The following is a 21,806-nucleotide window of genomic DNA, read 5'->3' as shown; positions in this document are numbered from 1 at the left end:
TGTCACACGAAGTTGTGTGCTTTCAGATGCTTGATTTCGAGACCTGTTGGTGGTCTCCCTATTTTGTCAAATTCTTCGTTTGGGACTTTGGTGTGCCAGTCAGAAGCCGTTCAACCTTAAACTAGAATCCTATCCTTAAATTTATACTTTACCATTGAGAAATGATATTTGTTTTAACATATATGATATTTGTTTTGTTAAATTTAAACAGTTTTGTATGTCTTTTCAAGAGGACAACACACTTTTTTGCCTAGACCATTGTTGAGTCTTCATTGGCTTATATTTATTACACACTCCTATCAATCATCAATAAGTTTGTTACCTTTTCATCAGTGAAATGGATGAGAGACAGAGAAAAAATTCAGGTTAAGACGAAAATTCGTGCTTGGAAACTTTCATTATAAAAGCTTAACCATGCATAGTTTAAGATCAACAAACAGGCCCAAGTTGTTGTTGTTTTTCCGCTGTGGTCATTATCAAGACACTGCTATTAAAGAGAGTAGTGATGTAGAACGACCATCTCTTTCTGCCTCTCTCTCTCATCCTAAGATGTAGAAGATGCGGAACTCTCCTTGGGGAGCTAGAAATAACAGAAGAGAAGCTTTCAAATTACTTGTATTATTGTTTCTCAACATGTCACTATTGGTCATTCACCCCCCATCTGATGTTGACGATAACGCCAGTGTCTCAGTTACCCCTTCGCCGGCTTGTATACCTGTATCGACAGTATCCGTGGCAATGTCATAAGTGCCAAGTATTGGATCAATTTTCGGTCTCACATATCCCATAATGTGCTATCGGATTTCTTGTGTACATCAGCAATTACGGGCGGTGATTAGATTAGAAAATAAGTTGGCAAGCAAACGAAATAACAACATTAAAACATAATTGTCTGATAATATAAAAAGAAAGGAAGAAGACAAAATAGCCCACGCTCGGTTTTTTCCTTCCCCTCCTTTTTTTTCCGCCTTTATTTTTTACTTCCCAAGGAGAGACTCGACAAGTCTTTTTACTCATCAAGTTAAGTATCGGGTTTTGGAACACATTTTGCACTCGACGGGTGCTTTGTCTAGTAGAAGTTGCTACAGGGCTCTTTCATTATTGTATTTAATTAAATTGATGATTCGCTTGTCATTTTATAAATTGCGATGATTGGTGAAGTTTTCTTGACTGCAAGGAATTTTCCGTGGCGCAATCCATGGATGGACACGAACTTAACCAAGCAGAGTTCCGTCAGACTGGGGGAAAGGCACATCCCTTATTACTTTGTACCACATTTGGGCACATTCAGGCTGGGATTAGCACAATTAAACGGACTGCACCTTAGAAGAAGACAAAATTGTCAGTAATACATGTACTACAAAGCATATGGTCAACGTACATGTAGTTTTCAGTTTGCTGCGCCTCACTTATGGAACAATCTCCCTCTACACATCAAACAAGCCACTGCGATCTAAAGTTTCAAGACTCTTCTCAAAACACATCTATTCAAATTATCTTATACTTAATAATTCTTTTGGTTCCTCTGAGCGCTTAGAGACTTTCCTTTTGGAGGTGTTAGGCGCTATAATAGAAATGCAGTTGTTATTATTACTTCAGTGCGAATGATCTCAAATAAAGTATTATTTGTGAAGTTAATGAAACAGTACATCAACAGACACCTGCACTGAGATGTCCACCTACACAGATACTTAACTCTTTATGAATGTTCTACTCAGATGGAACCAATAGGCATTTTAATTACTTATTTAAATCTGATGGGAGACAATTTTAAAATAACTTTTTCCTTTAGAAACTACTCTTGATGCAGATGGTCTTTGAAACTGCACTAAGGAAACTAGTCTAAAAAACAATCTTATGTTTATAGTGAGTGCTTCACAAAATGTGTTAGTTGCTGCATAAACTTGGTGCTCCAGCCCCGCCCCTAAAACCGCCCATTCTTCTCCTTGGGCCTGGTGGGGGACCGCGTCTGTTGAAAGAATTAAAAATAAATAATATAATAATAAATAATAATAATAACTCTTATATAGCGCATTTCACAATAACCGTATTAATGCGCTTTACATAAGTGCCCTGGTCATAAGGCCAATAACATCCCTTTTAATGTTTCTCAGCTCCCTTGGGAGTATACAACCTGGGCAACAGTTTATATCGCTCCAAAGGCTTTTTCATTCACAATATCAACCTCTACCCTCGCAGGTATCCATTTATACCCCTGGGTGAAGAGAAGCAATTATAGTAAAGTATCGTGCTCAAGGACACAAGTGTCACGACCGGGATTCGAACCCACACTCCGGTGACTTAGCACCAGAACTTGAATTTGATACTCTACACATAGGAACATAGGAAACTCTTGGCAGTGAACGATTTCCCTTGTAAAGTGCTTCACAAAATGTGTTAGTTGCTGCATAAACAATCTTTTGGCAACTCAATATTAGCATTCAGTGTGTACAAAATATGTCTAGTCAAAATATTTTACTATTGAAAATTGCAGGATTAAACTAAAATCATTCGCTGCTTGGTGATGAGTATGGTGCTGTATTAAATAGCAGGCCTGAAATTTCTTCCTTGATAGGGCATCATGCAGGCCTGATACTTCACGGAGGCAATGGAGGCGATTGCCTCCGTTGCCCCTTGCCATTGCCTTGGTGCCCTTGAAATGCTCCAGTAGAAATTTACAATTTCCTCATAGGGTGCCCTTTGCCAAAGAGAAAATGCCTTGGTGCCCTTGCCTTTTCAAAAACGAAGCATACAGGCCTGGGCATGGTTTTCTTTGAAGTCTGCGGAAAACTTTTGAAGGGGCACCAGCCCAAGACCAATGGAGTAGAGTCCATGACCTTTGTGGACTCCATGTTATTTCAGGCATGAGTTTGGCTTTTCAACAGCAACAATGTTGCTATATAAAGCAGAACAGTCAAACCTGGCCGTCTATTCTTTGGAGTAGAATGATCACCAAAACTAGCAAATAACTCGGGCGCATGTTGGTGATCCTCGGCAGTTTATGTTGTTCAAACGTTTGAACTGTTAAAAAAATTCTGATGATTTTGTCATTGAGTAAAAAGCAATCTTATCTTTAATGTAAACAAGCCCATGGTGCATGTTAAGATTAATCAGTGCTAGATGTTTTTTAAGACCTCTCATTAGGGCCAAGATGCTGCATGGGTTTATTGTATTCAGCCAAAGGGGCTGCTCGCCAGTCATTTTATGGAGGAAATTAAAAATTAAGATGGACGAGTGGATGATCCATAACTGTACACACAATCATCTTAACTCAATTGCCACTATTGTCATAATCCTTTCATCGTGGTCTTTCCTCCCCAGGCGTTCTCTTTCGGGAAATATAAAAAAAAGGACGTAGGGAAAAATCTACACGATAGACAAAGGCCACCTACCTGTCTAATAGTCACGCTCTTAATATAAACTCTGAGTACACAGATAAATATTAACTGAACAATAAGAAGTGCCCGGGATGCGTGTCTCGGAAAGGTGTTGTTTATTTTTACAAAATGACGGGGACAAAACGTAATATCAGGACCAAGTATCTTCATGGCTAGTGTGTCAGTCAGACCCCCTCAGGGTTACACTGCTTTGGAAGACGAAGAACAGAAAAAAAATAGTCTGTTTTTTTTTATATATTTTTATTGGTGATAGTGTTTTTATTATTTTGGAGGGTTGTTATTGCGGTCAGTAACCCACCACGAGAGCTGATGGCTGAAGTTTAAGATTAAGTGCTTTTAAAGTGTAAATGAGATTAAGTTGCGTCAAATAGGCAAGATTTCCTCTGTTTTTATGTGATTCTTTGTAGAGATAAGTTAATATCTTCGTAATCAAGGATGATGCTTGGATAATAGACGCTATACAAGAGGCGGAGTGGGTTGTTGATTCTCAACAACATGATTGAAAGTTGTAGATAAATGGCGTTGTTCTGCAACACTACCTTTAACAAAAGTTTGTTTTCATCATCTTTTGCGAAAACAAATCAGACGAAGAAGAGTCCTGCAATGAACCGTTTTGGCTATTTGTCTTTACGAGTGAACACTTGTACATGAATCTAAATTGTTTTGAGGTGTAGCAATGCAAAATATTTGAAATACATGTACCCTTTCAAGAAAATAGTTGTTTTATTGATAATATACATTGCTTTAAATATTGGTTCTCTCATGTTATTCACAGGTTTTGTTTAATACTTCAATATTTAAATGCTGCAATTAGACATTTCATCAAAAAAGGGACCCTCACCTGAAAACTGTTACTGGTGATTGAAACTACCAATTTTCAGATATTTGAGAAGTAGTATTAGGTGTCCACTGGCGCATCCATGCAGTTTCCGTGAGAAGTTATATCTGGGACTACAGATAATTTTCCCCTCTGATCCCCATCCCTCTCCCATCCCAGAAACACAACAGAACCCCAATTTCATGGCAAGGTTTGGCCACAAAACTTTGCGCTTAAATGTCTATGGCGCCCTCTAAAAGCGCAGTACTTATTCTGTTCAGCTGTTAATTGTCAGATTTGTTGCTGTCGTTCAATTACGCTGAAAACAATTTTATGACCAAACTATTTAAATAGCAATAAAGAGCTCATTGATGCAGGGGATAGTTTTAAATTGCATCTCCCTAGTAGGAAAAGGAAGGCACTGTACCAAGCTGACCGTATTGAATAACCCCTTTTGCTATGAAAAGTCGCTGTCTTGTAGGGCAAACCGTATGCGCGTCCAAACGCGTACATATACATCATCGCAGCACGCAACATTCCCGATTTGATTTCATAGATATAGAATGTTTGATTTCTACGGCACACGCACGCACACGCACAGACGCCATCTTGTACATGTAGGTCAGATATTTGAGCCGCATGACGTCAGATTCAATACGGTCTGTTGGCAATTTATGGTCATATTTACCTGTACTTACATTTAGTGGTTCGAGATCATGGCACTACAAACTAGATCTTTTTAAAGTAGCTACTGTATATTCAAAACCTTATCAATTTTTCATGGTCAATTCTACCCTAAAGCACGGGCAGCATGAATTTTTTAAGTACTCTTGTTTTGTTTGTGGATAATATTTGACCTGAGCGTGGTCTTTCATAGGGCTATGAAATATTTACGTATTACCGCTGCAAACTGCCACAGTTGAGTGACCACAGAGAAACGATCAACATAATTATGTGTCCATATAGGTTTAGGTAAACACATCCTAAATGTATTATACATAACCCAAGAAGTAGGCATCGTTAATGGACTTTTTATGCACTGGATCATTTAAATGCATTAAATATATGTTTTTATTATAAGTTTGCATATAAGAGTGTAAAATGCAGTTTAAAATTTCACTATTGGTAATTACTCAAAATAATTATGAGCATAAAACCTTACTTGGTCATGAGTAATGGGGTCATGAGTAAATAGCCGTTTTTGATGTATCATATGATGTGTTATAATAATACAAATAGTCGTTTTCTTTAAATAGCGCTTAATACACCGTGTCTCAAAGTGCTTCCAACATGATGTTGTTCTTGTTGTTCTTGTGGTTTATGTCATTCTTGTTGTTGTGATTGTTGTGATTGTTGTTCGTGTTGTTGTTATTGTTTGTGTTGTTGATGTGGTTGTTTTTTGTTGCTAAGGTTGTTGTTGTTGTACTTGTTATTGTGTTCTTTGTATGTTCATGGTTTTTGTGGGTATACATGTACAAGGAGAGTTGGGGGTTTTAAAAGAAAAAGGAGAAGTTTATTTTTGTTAAAGATGTTGGGGTGTTAGTTCTTTCTTTCTTTTTAGGGTTCCTATTTCTTTTTTTCCCCATTTTCTAATTGTTTGTTTTTTTTCTTTTTTTGCCATACTTGCATGTGGATGAACAGTCTTTGCAGGCAGTGGTTTTGATAATGTAGCCATTATCTTTTCTTGGGCACAACTTGTACACCGGTTTATTCTGAATGAAGAAAGTGATACTCTTATCTATGTACATGTATGCAGCTTTACTTTAAAAGTTTTAATTGATGTGTCTCTTCGATTCTTATTTTTGTTTTGCAAGAGTTGTTTTTGTGGAAAGGGATTGACCTTGTCTTTCATCGTCAGTCGGCTGGAGGTGGGATCATAAAGTTGTTTTTACTTTGAGAGAAATAATATGCTTGTCATCACCCAAGATGACTTGGCAGTAATTAAGAACTTTGCTTCAAGTTTCCTTGAGTTTACAACTTTTTCTTCAATTTCTCTTCTTCATCCCATGTGACAATCAAAACGGCCTATATTGTAAATTTGTTCGCTGAGTGTTTTTTTGAGAACTTTGCTTCAAGTTTCCTTGAGTCTACAACTTTTTCTTAATTTTTTTCTTCTTCATCCCATGTGACAATCAAAACTGCAGATATTGTCAATTTGTTCGCTGAGTGTTTTTCACAGTGTACAAGTGACATTCCAAAAGTACACGTTTCATGTACAATGTATTGTGGAGGAGTTTCAAACAATTCTGATGTTAAAAATTTATGTTTTGTCTGCACTTTTGCTATTTTTTAACTACATGTATGTACACATTACACAGATAATGTAGGCTTTCTTAAGGATAAAATTACAACAATGTCTTTGTTTACACTTTTCACACTGTTTGCTATGTTTTTAATTACATGTATGTACTACAGTGCATGTATTTATTCATGCATATACTTGGATTGGATTGTAGTATTCATTTACATGTTTATTAATGAATCAGCTCTACATGTTTTTATTTATTTGTGTTTGTCATTGGAGAGTTTAGTAAGGGAGCGGCAAAGAGTTCGTTATGCTTAGTAAATAATAAATGAACAAACAACTCACAGCACGCAGCCATCTCTGGTTATGGCATCTGCTAAAGTTGAAGTAAACTCACAAGCATGTTTAAAAGGTTTAAGAAAAGCAACAATAAACTATGTATTGAAAAGCAACAACAACACATTAATAATAGCGCCAAGTTAAAAATTACAAAAGGAAAAGTACATGTGCTACTATGAGAGTTTTGGACACCCAGTTTTTCCAATTTCCAGCAAATTTGGACACCCTTTTAGTACCAAATCCTGGGTAAAACCTTGTCACGGTTGAATGTAAAATCTCAATTTGTTATGCAAAATCTCTGGTGTAGCTTGATCTTGATCTATTAACGCCAGTCAAGGCCTCCTTGAGAAGCATTACTGCCCTCTTAACAATGACTTGGGTTACCTGTTTACTCCCTGTTGTATTCGGATGGTGAGCTTAACACTTGCACAACAAGGGCTTGTTTTTCTACCTTCTTGTTTTCATTTTTCCTATCATATGCATTTCCATTTAAATGAATCTTATGCAAAGTTAATTTTGTCTCGTGGCAGGAAAATAGTTGTGTACAAATAAAGCACCCCGGTTGCTTCGTTTTTGAAAGGGCATTTTCCTTTTGTGAAGGGATGAGGAAGTTATAAGTTTCTATACTGTATGTGTAAGGGCACCAAGGCAGTGACTCTTGGGCATAGAAGCAATCCCCTTTGTTGCCTCTGTATCAGGATTGTACAGGTAGTAGGCATGGTTTTAGGTTTTAGCCAGGATTCTGTAAACGGGTGTCCAAATTTGCTGGAAATTTTAAAAATGTGTGTCCAAATTGTTCACTTAAACAATACATTTAATGTTGTAAATGGCAGATCAAACAGAATCTAATTTTTTTTAAAGGGGACACTATTGGTCATTACTCAAAATAATTATTAGCACAAAACCTTACTTGATAACGAGTAATGGGGAGAGGTTGATGGTATAAAACATTGTGAGAAACGGCTCCCTCTGAAGTGATATAGTTTTCGAGAAAGAAGTAAGTTTCCACGAATTTCATTTCGAGAATTTTTAGAATTTGAGGTCTCGAAATCAACCATCTAAATGCACACAACTTCGTGTGACAAGGGTGTTTTTTCTTTCATTATTATCTCGCAACTTCGACAACCAATTTAGCTAAAATTTTCCAGGTTTGTTATTTTATGCATATGTTGAGATACACCAAGTGAGAAGACTGGTCTTTGACAATTACCAACAGTGTCCACTGCCTTTAAAGACACCCCGACACCCCTCTGGTTAACACTGGCTGTATAATGACAATCTGCATGTGTATTTATTTGTTGCCCTGACTACAGTCAATCTTGCACATGGAATTCACACCAATTTGCGAAAATATTTCAATGCAATAAACATACTGTGCATTAAGTTGTGGTTTATGCATTATCAAAACTATTCAATAATGAAACCGCATTAATATTATGCGCCCAAAGATGCTGTCCATGTTTGCAAAAGTTGATCAATATTGACAGAGCGTCTTCTTGTTGAGTACATTGTACAAGTAGGTCTAAGCTCCATGGTCTTAACATTGTCTTAAGGGATGGTTTGGTCTAAACATTTGTTGTCTTCAAGCAAACTTGAATCCTGGATGGACCCTGATTGGACGATCCATATCAACAATGAATATGGAAAAGCTTAGCGCTTAGAACTGCGACTCGTATCAAACAAGGTCGAACCATGCGCGCTTGTGTTATAACAGGGCTTGAGTTCGGTGGGAAAATCCAAAAGACTGCAGGGCTTGATGAGAACATAACACCAACTACATATACACAGTTTCACATTTGAGCTGTTTTTGGAATAAGCACCAACAGAAGCCTTATCTCTTACTCTCATTGCTTCTCTGCACCCAGGAGTATACCTGAGATGGGTACTACATTGATTTTGCGCACCTCGACAACCCGGGGTGTACACTCCCCAGGGAGCTTAAAAAGATTACAAGAATGTTTTTGGCCCAATGAGCACATTGATACATTGTTGTAAAAAGCGATACATGTACATGAACAAAAAAACGTATAGTTATTATTTGGTTTCAAAGACAAAACTAAATAATTGCTAATTTTTGACATTAGTATTAATATAAGTTTACAGTAATTTGTAATAGTTAGCACTTCTGGGAGCAGAAAATTTTGATATGACTTTATGTTTTGTGAGGAAAAGATCATTAGGGGTGGTTTTTTCAGAGGTGGAGTCAGGTCGTTTGGTGGGGGAGGGGCACTTCTCTGTGTTTACAATGATGGAAAGTGCAGCTGGATCCACAGATGACTCAAGATGTTTCAATGTTTCAATTGTAGTTTGAAAACGATTGTCTTTCATATCAGTTCTCGGGGGAATCATTGATTTATACGATGTCTTCTACTGGCACAAAGTCCTCACTTCTCATATTACACTTGTCCGTCTAGCTCAAGTTGACGCTTTGCCATACGGCTGTAAAGCTGGCATCTTGCCGTCATGTCACAGTGTAACGTCTTCATTCGGGGGGGGGGGGGGGGGGGATTTTTTTCTTCATCTTCATTCTGTGACAAGTCCATGAGTAGGGACGAAGGGAAATGACCTCTAGGGCGGCTCCTTGCGTTGGCTGAAAGGGCGCTCACATGACAACAGGGAGACAACACATCGCGTATTTACTCATTTATTTATATCTTCCTCGCTGCTTACTCTGAATTCCTTGAAAGACATTTTTAGCACCGCAGCCTGATTGGGGCACATAGAGCTTGACGTGAACTACACGTTATGTACACAAAGAGATATTGATAAGGAAATAAATGAGGGGGAGGGGGGGTTGATTTGGGAAGGGTAACCACAGGAGAAACTTTTTATTGTTATCATGTGGAGACTGACATCCAATCAGAATTTGAACCCCAAGTCCGTGGAGAGAAGTTTCACTGAGAAGTCATGCAACCTGCCAACTGATTTTCTTCTGCTTTTTTTGCATACCAGCTGGCCAATAAAATGTATTAAAAACTCAGCACTAAGGCTGTGGCTGGTACTGGTGCTTGTTTTTTCTCTCTTTTGTAGTTGTTGTTGTTGTTGTTGTTGTTGTTGACGACAAACTGCCATTGCATGCTTGACTACTGACCCACTCTTGTTACTTGTTTGTTGAACACAACACCAACGGTAACTAAAAATGGTAGCATCAGCCATTCTTCAATCAACATCTTCCTTTCCCTTGTAATCACAACCCTGCCTCTTTCTTTGACCACCTTGCCCCGCTTTCTTTCAACACCTTTCCCCTCTTTCTTTGACCACCTTGCCCCTCTTTCTTTCACAACCTTGCCCCTCTTTCTTTCACCACCTTGCCCCTTTTATCCACCATTCCACCCCCTTTTTTTTCACAATCCTGCCCTTTTATCCACCATTCCGCCCCCTTTCTTTTCACAATCCTGCCCCCTTCTTATTCACCACCCTGCCCACTTTTATTCACCACCTCCTATTGGATTAGTTTGTAATCTGCAGTAAATCTGAGATGCAAAAAAAATACATAATTTCTCATATTTGATGGCCACAGTGAACTTTTTAAAGAGGAGTTGATTTCATAAATCAATTTTCAAGTATGTTTGAATAAGGTGTTAAATTTTCTCAAATATAAAAAAAACAAATAAAAAAAACCCTGATTTTGTACATGTCAAGTTTTTAAAGTTAATATGAGATTGATCATCCTGACAAAGTCATTTGTTAATGTTGATATATTCCAGAATCAAATGGATACAAAAAAGGCCTGTGTGTATTGTGCGTTACTGTTCCAGCCAGGAAACGTGCCTTTAACCAAACTCACCCTCACATCACCATCCAACGCTAGAGATAGTAATCTCTACGTCTCTGTCAACAATAGCAGGAAGTTGATTGGATACACAGCCTTGTTGTTTTTTGCATGAGGGCTTGTTTACACACAGACATGCCCATAATGTAGTTCCATTCCTTAGGATGTTTGATCAGTTGCCCTTGTACCTAAAAAAGCTTGAGCCATTGTACCGTTCGCATAGAACTCTGTACGTTTGTACACGGTGTGTTTTATAAAAAGAAACCCAACTATGAATCACAATTCAATAATTGTTGTTTCCAAAAGTCTCCTAGCCAAACGAAACGGTGGGGCATGATTTTGTTGTTTGTGGTACGGACACTCAGGAAATTAGTGTTTAGGCAAAATTTCCTGCACTCTTCGATGAGGGTTTTTTTCATTAAGTGAGATTATTGATGGTGTATTGTGGCTTTGGGGACTGTGAAAAAAACAAGTACACGTACATGATGGCGGATCTTGCAGGCGTATTTTTAATGAATGCGCAAAGTGGTTACATTAGGTGGTTACATTAGGTTAATTAACAAGGATGACTAGTTCTTTAACCTTTGCTGTCTGTGATTTGGTGACCTATGTGTGTGAAGGTTATTCTTCTTTCTAAGTACAGTTTGTGAAAATCTTTTGGTTGTTAAAGCCATTGGACCCTTTTGGTACAGAAAAAAAAAAGTTCACAGATTTACAAATAACTTACAGGGTTTACAGAAGGTAGTGGTGAAAGACTTCTCTTGAAATATTATTCCATGAAATGCTTTACTCTTTGAGAAAACAGTAAAAAAATATAAATTCTCGACATCGAGAATGACGGATTTATTTTAAACACATGTCATGACAGGGCGAAACGTGCGGATACAGGGGTGGGTTTTCCCGTTATTTTCTCCCGACTCCGATGACCGATTGAGTCTAAATATTCACAGGTTTGTTATTTTATACAAGTTATAAAGAAGTTGTGATACACGAAGTGTGGGCCTTGGACAAAGGGTCCAATGGCTTTAATGTTAGTTGTGTATATTTTCACGCTTAAATTGTAAGTTGTTGTATAGTTTCTGTTATTGTTCGCTCCTAACTTATTTGTCACAGCTTATTGTTTCTCATGTAAAGTTGTTTGTTTTGGGCATTATCTCTTGTTTCGTTTCAGTTTCAGTAAAACTGGTTCCTTTCAAATTCAAAGAACAACAGTTATACACAAAAATTATGAAAAGGGAAAATAAATACTGTACTTAAAAAAATGGTTTGCACTTAAACATGTAACTTTAATTCAACATGCAATGAAACATGAAGAGACAGTACAATTTATACTACATGCAATGTACAACAAAAACAACGTATGATATGAATTGTAGTGATTTACATGAGACACTGACACTGGGATTTACTGTTGTGGATTTTTTATTTATTTTTTTTATTTTTTTTTATTTATTATAACTTTACTTTTTTTTTACTGGCAATGGTTGTTGCTTATTGTAATAATTACATTCATGATCAACACTTTTGTCAGATGTCAATACCATTTTGATGTCTTAATAGCTGTTGATGTTTGTTGAAGTGACGGATGCAAGTGAAATGTCCACGGGCAAGAGTTTGTCTTTCCCAATTGATTTTCTGTTGCGTTTGTCCGATCATTCTGAAAGGTTGCTGTACACAAATCACAGTTTGTCTGAACCTGAAATCTCCTTACTACATGTACCTGTCAAGATTGTCTTGATAGCTGTATTTGCTAACATGATCTTCAAACTGACAACTGCGTTTTTCCTCAACCAACTTTTTCCTTCTTCGTTTTCTTCCTTGTACCTATTCTCTTTACAGTGTTTTCAAGTGAGCACTTGAAGGACTGTGCCGTGCAATTTTATGCTTGCCTTGTTGTGTGAAATAACACTCTGGGTAGAAACAGCAGAAGTGTAGAGAAAATAAGGGGGACCAGAGAAGTCTGGTAACTAAACAAATCAGAGCTGAAGAGATCAAATAATGTGTAATTGCCTCTCTTTGTGGACATCAACTCGTTCAGTCAGAATAATTGTGTACAGTACAATCTAAACTGTCTGTCGAAAATTCAGCTCCGTTATTGTAACTGTAATGATTGCGCTCCGGTGAGCAAAAACAAACTTAAACAAAAGAAATTTTTGATTTATTATAATAGTAATAATACTGTAAGAGTTTAAAAACTGCTTTAGACTTCTGTGGCTACTTTAAAAGATTTAATGTAAACTTGAATCATAAAATCCTTCTTTTTTTCCTTTTCTTCTTCCCCCCCCCCCTTCATTTATTTGGGATAAGCGTAAACAGTCCTGCATTTTAATATGGTTCAAAATCTGAGCAAGATCTCTCCATACATGAGCAGTTATTATTATTATTATTATTATTCAGACCAGGAAAGGAACTGCACATATTTCTCAATTTCATGTGTTTTCTTTTTCTTTGTTTCCCACACATAAGCAAAATTGTTTGGTTTACTGAATATCAAAATAAAATTGTTTTGGTTTCTATCTGCTATCTGTCCAAATATTGATAAATTGTGTACAAGAGCTCTCTGCTGTCATGTTTTTGTTTAGTTTGTTGTGCTTTTGTTTGGTTTATTATGTTTACGTTTACAAAAGGAGATGGAGTGGGGACGTAAATCTTTCTTTTCCCTTACCTGGCAAAAAAACAAAACATTATGTTTTGTTTCAGTTTTGACATGTTTTGCTTGATGAGGAGTTGTTTTGTCTATTTTGCTTCTTTCTGTTTTGTGTTTATTCTGTGTGCGCTTATTATGTGGTTTCCTTGTTCAAGTGCAAGGCCTTTGTACCCTTTTGTTTTCAGAGTGACAATAAGAGACCCTTGGTTTGTATCGCAGTAGGCTTTTTCTTTTCCTTTTGAATCGCCGGAAAAATTATTTTTTGTTTGTTGACGTTATTTCAAATGTGGGAACAGTTTATTTTAATTTATTTCAAACTACAAGACATGAATGTAAACATTTACATTAGCTTATATTGACTGGTGGTTGATTTAATGACTACAATGGAAAGGTCGAGTGAAGCTGCCCTCTTCAAACTAATTGATTTTCACTGTTACATGATTTGTTGACTGAATCTTAGATACATGTAATGAAGCACTTTATTGGACACCATAGGCCTTGCATAAGATAACAAATCTGTGAATATTTGGACTCAATTGGTCACTGAAGTTGCAAGAGAATAATAAACGAAAAGTAAAAACCATAATTGCACAAGTTTGTGTGCTTTTGAATACCTAAACAAAGGCTTCAGGCTTGAAATCTTTTAGTGTTTGAGTAAGTATTTATCTCTTTCTCAAAAAGTTATGTAACTACAGAGGGCGATGTTTCTTACAATGTTGTATACCATTAACAGCTCTCCTTTGCTCATTACCAAGTTTTATGCGGACTGCTGTTTTGAGCATTTCCAATAATGTCCAGTGCCTTTAAGGTGTAGCGACTCATCCCGAGGATGAAGTACTTGAAATTAATCATAGCTGTTCCAGCATTGTTGCATGTCTTGACCAAGCAGTCTAGTCCACTGGACCCATTGGCTTTGGTGTTGGCCCAGCAGCAGGGTGTGGGTTCAAATCCTGGTCGTGACACTAATTATGTCCTTGAGCTAGGCTCTTAAAAACCATAATTGCTTCATTAAAAGTTGGGAAGGTACAGTAGTGTACATGTATTCTGCTTTAGGCAGTGGTCACTATTGGTAATTACTCAAAATAATTATTAGCATAAAACCTTCCTTGATTTCGAGTAACGGGGAGAGGTTGATAGAATAAAACATTGTGAGGCACGGCTCCCTCTGAAGTAATGTAATTTTCGAGAAAGAAGTAACTTTCCACGAATTTGATTTTGAGACCTCAGATTTAGAAGTTGAGGTCTCGAAATCAAGCATCTGAAAGCACACAACTACGTGTGACAATGGTGTTTTTTTCTTTCATTATTTTCCTCGCAACTTCAATGACCGATTGAGCTCAAATTTTCACAGGTTTGATATTTTATGCATATATGTTGAGATACATGTACACCAACTGTGAAGAGTAGTAGCCTTTGACAATTACCAATAGTGTCCACTGCCTTTAAATATCACTACCAGTCGGGTTCCTAGTGAATGATGCCTGACATCCTCAGACTGTGAGGGGGTAACCCTATTTCAGCCTTGGGGTAGATGGCAACGTGTACGTAGTGACAGTTGATTTTGGTTGACAGTCCAAATCGGTTAAGGGTAGCCCTCAACCTTGAATACGCCATCGGGCCTTGTAAATGTTAGGCCATATCTCATGAATTTTTTCTTTTTGTAGATTGCCTTAGTTTCAAATGAGATAAATTGAGTTAAATAGTCAAGCCACAATGATGTGTTGCAGTATAGCCATGTCTGAATGAGTGGCTTTGGCTGTGGGTTTATCATATTAAACACTGCCATAATCATCTACTATGGACATGTCTAAATTGGCGGCTACAGTTAGATTTGCACATGTATTGAAGTATAGTAGAACATCCTTATAGCAACACCCTTAGCAAACAGTCACAGCCATAAGTCAAAGCTGTAGCCGCCAGTTCGGATAAAGCCTCAGACTGATCTACATGTGTGTACAACTTGTCAAAATACTTGTAGGCGTAAATGGTTCCTGTGAGCCTCTGCCATATTTTGAAATAAAATAACACTACACACTCCAGTGAAGCTTGCGAGGCCTGAGGGTTTGTTAGGACCTGACTATAGTCCGACTACACATGTAGCTGTAGACTGAACTGCATACTGGTCATGCTGGTACTATGCATCATTGGCAGACATCCTCAATAAACCACTACTTATAAGTAGGATTTGAAGCTTTGCATGGTGGAAATACGATATAGAAAGGTTTGCAGTAACACCATGTAATAATAATAATAATATCGAAGTCTTATATAGCACACGTATCTATCTAACAAGGTACTCAAGGCGCTGAGTATATACAAACTTTCAGAAAGATAGGTAATTGCAGTGATGAATTTTGAGACCCAATTATTTAGCACCTTATAAGGGTTTACAAGGTGCTACGGCACATACAATGTACAGCAGCCACAGCCAGGACACCGGGGCAAACCCCTTCTCTTTTCGATAAGTGCATGGTTCTTTTACATGCGTCTTCTGGAGAAACCACCACTTGCTAAAATTTCTCGTTCGTGATATTGATAAAAAGTTATGCCAGTTCCGAAGTGACGGCTTCAGTTATGGCTGCGACTGTTGTTGAGGTGTTGCTGGTGATCTGCTGTACTTACATGCAAGGCCGAGTAAAAAAACAAAACTGTCCGGGTTTTTCAAAAAAGGAGGAAGAGGGGCTTTTTATTTTGTATTTCAAGATGGCCACCATTCTTTGTTAATATGTCAAACATTCATTGTTTTTTCTACTGCTGAAATACACAAAACCTAAATGAAACAATTTAGTCAAGGCATTCAGACAAGACATTCAGATTGTTTTTGGTGAGATTATTTAAAATATAAAATAAATTTAAAAAATTTGCATAAAAAAAAATTTAAAAAATAAAATAAAAAAGGAGGCGGCCTGTAAAAAGGAAGCGGGCGGGGACGCTAAACATGTTTCTTTTTTTACTTGGCCTAATGGTTTGGGTATCAAGCCATAGGCGTAGCTGTAGCCAACAATTCAAATACAGCCTCAGTCTCTTAGCAAGTTCATGGTCTGCCTTTAACATTTGTTGTCATTTAATTAGTCATTTATTTAAAAACACTTTGTATAGTGAGCACAAACGGTAGTCAATTTATTCCAGTGTTTGTCATCCACAGACAAAATTATTAAATTTCTAATCAGCTCTGCTTATTTCATTTCTGCCCACACACTATACATTAGCCATGAGACAGTTAGCTACTCCCCATTACATTACAGGTACAGTGTACCTGTTTGTGTTTATTCATGAATCACCCACACTCAATGAAATATTTTGTTTGTACACACAGGTAGTTCGGGATTCGGAACATGAATTACATTGCTTATAGTATGTCTTAAACCCAGTCCTGATACTTTGTTCTCGTAAGGGTGAGGCAGATTTTCCTTATGAAGGGCATCTGTATGAGAAAGCGTATTCACAGAACCTTTTTAAAGGGCATCAGGGCAACAGAGGTGATTGCCTCCGTTGCCCCTTGCCATTGCCTTGGTGCCCTTGAAATGCTCCAGTAGAAATTTACAATTTCCTCATAGGGTGCCCTTTGCCAAAGAGAAAATGCCTTGGTGCCCTTGTCCTTTCAAAAACGAAGCATACAGCACTGCTATGGCAATGGGTATAGACGGTGCAATGAGTTTGGTTCTTTTCTTTAGCGCCTTTAAAGTAATTTATGTGGGACCACAATGAAACCAAGTTGTTGAAGTACACAGGAGACTTGCAGTGGCTATTAAAGCCATTGGACCCTTTCGGTAAACAGTGTTGTCCAAGGCCCACACTTTGTGTACCACAACTTCTATATCAAATAACAAACCTGTGAAAATTTAGGCTCAATCGGTCATCGGAGTCGGGAGAAAACAACGGAAAAACCCACCCTTGTTTCCGCGCGTTTCGCCGTGTTATGACATGTGTTTAAAATAAATCCGTCATTCTCGATATATCGAGAATTTATATTGTTTTGCTGTTTTCTCAAAGAGTAAAGCATTTCATGGACTTATATTTCAAGAGAAGTCTTTCACCACTACCTTCTGTAAACCCTGTAAGTTATTTGTAAATTTGTGAATTTTTTTTTTTTTTTTTTTCTGAACCAAAAGGGTCCAATGGCTTTAAGGCAAATGTCTCCATTGTCACTGTGAATTATCAGGCCTGTACACCATTTGCGCACAGGGCGATCAATTTGGACTGCCCAAACAATATGCTGTGCAGTAGAACTAATCTGGGTAAATGTTGAAACATTGTGTGTATCTTCTGTCTTTTTCTTCATAAGTTCTTCTTGCCACAATTCAAACTTGTTTTTCACCTCTCCTCGTTTTATTGTTTCTTTCTTCTGCAGAAACTTCAAGAGCAAGCCCAACTGTTGCAGCAGATGCAGGCAGCCACGGCAGCAGCTGAGAGTGGTGGCAAGAACAGCGGTAAACTGCAGCAGCAGCAACAGCAGCTGCACAGCCTGGCCATGCAGCAGGCTCACCTCTTACAGACACTGCAGGCGCAGCAGGCTGCAGCTGCTAGTCAGTTACTGGCACAGCAGGCTGCTGTAGGGCAACCCATCTCAGTTGCTCACATACCTCAGGGTGAGGAAAACTTATTTAAACGTAGTATTTATCAAGTATAATAATCCGACAGTCTGTGAGCAAGTTCGAGTGTGAATAGTGTAGTGAATAGTTCGAGTGTTGAATAGTCAACTAAAGGTTGACTATTATACACATAATGAATGTTTATGAGTGCAATGGTGCGAATATGTTCATGAATTGAAAGATGGAATTTTCTATTCAACGAGGCGGAGCCGAGTTGAATGGAACATTCCAGCTTTCAACGAATGAACATATTCGCACCATTGCACGAATGAAAAACATTCATTATTTGTTTTATATAACATCCAAGTAGAACTTTGTCATTTTGATTGAAATAAACAACTTTCAAAACAAACAATTTCAACTGTAGAAGCCGAATGCTAGTAATTTTACTATGCCTTCTTGCAGTAACACCTGCTGCATTACCAAAGACACGCACACGCAGTGATGTTTTTACTCAGCTTTTTCGTTCCATCCGAAAAGTACCATTGCACGCTGGCAGCGTGCCAGCGTGCAATGGTACTTTTCGGATGGAACGAAAAAGCACGGTGAGTGACTCAGCGTGCAATGGTACTTTTATTTGCTATCACGTGACGGACAATCCTCCAATCAAATGGCAAGGATCTGCTTGGGTGTTATATAATGTTGAATAGTCAACTAAAGGTTGACTATTTTGACTCAAACCTAGGCTGTGCGACCAGTGGTTGATTGCTGTGGTTGACCATTTGGAACCATCTTCATGACCATGACCAGTCACTGGGTGACACTATCCTGACTATAGCGAAAAGGGCAAGGCAATGAAGTTGGCTATAGCTTTCCAAATGATACGTTCAAGTGAGTGTGTGTGTCACTGCGCATGTCTGTTGCTGGTCAGTAGTCAACTAAATGTGCACACTCTAACTGGCTCTTTGATCAGGGAATGTTTTTTTAAACTAAAGATAATATAAGTTATCACACAAGCGAGTGGAATACGGAAAAACATGGCATTTCTGCGTCCAATATCCAACGAGGCGCGTTTGAAAACAAGCTACTCATTTCGTAGAGCCTGTCACATTCAGGGATACTCAAGCCCGGTTCATACTTCCTGCGAATGCGAAGCGAATCTTGACGTTGAACTCTGCTCTACATGTACTCCCTTGCGAATAATCGCTGCGAAAGGAGGGTGTGACATCAAATTCACGTCAAAGTCGCTTCGCATTCGCAGGAAGTATGAACTGGGCTTTAGTATGCGTGCCACATTTTCAATTGACCATCTGTTAACAATCTACATTTACGAACCTCCTATCATATCAAGAGCTATAGTTCAAACATTACACACTATTATTTTGCTATTCAGGTATGAGCCAAGCAGAGGTGCAAGCTCTTTGGAAAGAGGTCTCAGCTGCTACCGGAGCGGCAGAAGATGGCAAGGCCACGTCGGCTGCAAACAGCACTCCAACATCTCAAAGCTCCAGTCACACTCGATCTATGGTGAATGGTGCCCATGAAGCTATGCTGCATCAAGCTCAGTTCATGATTCCTCCACATGGAATGATGTAAGTCAGTCCGTAGTGGTGAATTGTGACTGTCAGTCGGCAGTTCACTGGACTGTCAGTCGGTAGTGGTGAAACCATGACTGTCGGTCGGTAGTGGTGAAACCATGACTGTCAGTCAGTAGTGGTGAAACTGTTACTGTCAGTCAGTAGTGCGGAAACCACGACTGTCAGTCCGTAGTGGTGAACTGTGACTGTCAGTCGGCAGTTCACTGGACTGTCAGTCGGTAGTGGTGAAACCATGACTGTCGGTCGGTAGTGGTGAAACCATGACTGTCAGTCAGTAGTGGTGAAACTGTTACTGTCAGTCAGTAGTGCGGAAACCACGACTGTCAGTCGGTAGTGGTGAACTGTGACTGCCGGTCAGAGTCTACCAAATATTTTCATAAGTTGCAGGAGCCAAACTTGAATCACAAGTTCGAAGGAGCAGTCAATAGACAATTTTTTTATTTTTTTATTTGAGCCTATTCGCTAGCATGGTCATCTTTTCATTAAGCAATGTTTACCATTTATCGCTGTTTGTTGACACTGCATGCATGGGCGCCCGGGGCACTGTGTCTGGTAATGTAAAATCATATGGCCCCACAGCAGAAATTCCAACTGGTGGCTTGGCATATTTCAGGTTTTATTTTTTCAAGAGCTAGTTATATCTCTTGTTTTTTACCCCTATTCGCCTGACTGATCATCACAGTACACTTCAACACTCTTTCTGCCTTTGTGCTTATTAGTGCGTAACGATAAACACTCTTTGTTTACTGCCTTGCAAATAAACATATTCCAACAAAATGGTTGGAAAGAGTACTCAATAATTAAAACAAATTATGTGATAAAGAGTTTGCCATGTTGCAATTTCAAAGTGCATGCACTTCAGGCGTTTTCAACCTTTGTGTGTTAATGATAATAATAAATCTTGTAAAGCGCTGGTATCTAGAAAAAACTATTCACTGCGCTAAAATATGACCAAGGGAAAATGAATGGTAGGCTCGACTGAAGAGGTAAGTTTTGAGATTGGATTTGAATAAAGAAATGTCAGGTTGTGATCTATTAGGGTGAGAGGCAGGCCGTTTCACAGGTGTTCTGAGGGAAACCAAGTTGTCGAACTGTCTAGTGCACTGGACTCAAGTTCAGGTGTTGGCAGAGTGTGCGTTTCGGTCCCAGTCAGGGCACTTGGCGTCCTTGAGCAAGACACTTGAAGATGCTTAACCAAATCTGCTCCATCCTTCAAATGGGATGCTAAGTTGAACATGTAAGTTCCGGCTCTTGGGTAATGCAGGCAAAAGAACCCAGTACTCTTTTCGGAGCAACAGTATGGCCACCTACCTTGTACCCCCTTTTTAGTGTTTTGGCTTAAACTCTACGCCTGTCAAGTATACAGAAGTGTGTTGAGCTACTGATTTTTGCTCTAAGCATAAAAAAGTCTTGCTAACCAGAATATGGTTATCAGCCATGATACCATGTCACATGTCCTCCTACAACTCTGCATGTGTACATGTACTTCTACAGCTCATGCATGTACAGGTAATGTACATGTGACCAGCTATAAAAGACCCCGTACAGTTGCCGCCATCGCTGAGTTCAAACAGTGAAATCATGTACGTGCCGCACACAACTCACAGCCAATGATAGTTCTTCATTGACCTCAGTGTGTGCAGTATTTAAGGGTTGTCACATCACGTGTAAGGGAGGAACAGGGAGGATCGCAGTGTAAGACACTGTGATGTTGTTTTAATATGCCCACTACCCTTGCATATATACGCCTCTCTGAATATTTATGCATTGTGACACTTAGAGTTCTGCATTTGTTCCTAGATGATTTGACGATGAAGTCAAGGAGCATTTAAACCACCACTTAGGTTTCAGGCATGGAATAACAGGGAGGCCAGGGAGGCCAAGGCCTCTTTATTGACCTTGGTGCCCCTTTCAAACTTTTCTCACATAGGATGGCCTCTGTTTGCCCCTGGTCTTGGCCTTGGTGCCCCTTCAACATTTTATCATAGACTTAGAGATTTCCCCAAGGAAGTGCTCTTTGTGAAATGAAACTAACCTTGTCCTCTCAAGGATGAAATTTCAGCCCTGGGGTTTACCAGCAGCCTCATAAAATAAAGTGCTTTTCTATTGTTTTCATAATACTTGTTAAAATAGCCTCTACTTTTCTGTGAAATGTCTTGTTTTCTTTCATCTCTTCATCACCTTCTCCTCTTCACCTTTCCTCCGAGTGTTCCGGGGGGTGATACAGTGAGAAATGCCCTGGGCACTTTTGCCACGAATCCTTGGTTTGAGTGTCATAATTATATAAATTGAAAAATCAAATTACAGAAATCAAATTAAGTTAGCATCTGCTGTATGAAACTTTGGGGGTTACCAACCTCTGTTTCTAGTAAACTGCAGCAACATTACATCATCACCATATTAATGGTTGGGTAACAAACAAGCACAGCGTGTACAGGTAGGCGTACACTGTGAGGTC

The 21,806-nt window shown here is 38.6% G+C and overlaps 1 protein-coding gene across 5 annotated transcripts in view; it reads left to right on the top strand.

Annotated features, from left to right (window-relative positions):
* The window catches only part of LOC117307469 (forkhead box protein P1-like), a 75,545-nt gene that overhangs the window by 26,714 nt on the left and 27,025 nt on the right, over nucleotides 1–21,806 (top strand). For all 5 annotated transcript variants that reach the window (XM_033792232.1, XM_033792231.1, XM_033792230.1 and 2 more), the window contains 2 exons: nucleotides 17,570–17,807; nucleotides 19,144–19,342. In XM_033792232.1, the coding sequence (XP_033648123.1) occupies nucleotides 17,570–17,807; nucleotides 19,144–19,342 (437 nt within the window). The remainder of the gene's footprint in view (nucleotides 1–17,569; nucleotides 17,808–19,143; nucleotides 19,343–21,806) is intronic.

The sequence above is a fragment of the Asterias rubens genome, chromosome 2 (genome assembly GCF_902459465.1).
Source record: "Asterias rubens chromosome 2, eAstRub1.3, whole genome shotgun sequence".
NCBI lineage: Eukaryota > Metazoa > Echinodermata > Asteroidea > Forcipulatida > Asteriidae > Asterias > Asterias rubens.
Note: the sequence above shows the minus strand (reverse complement) of the source record. Positions and strands in the feature narration are given on the sequence as shown.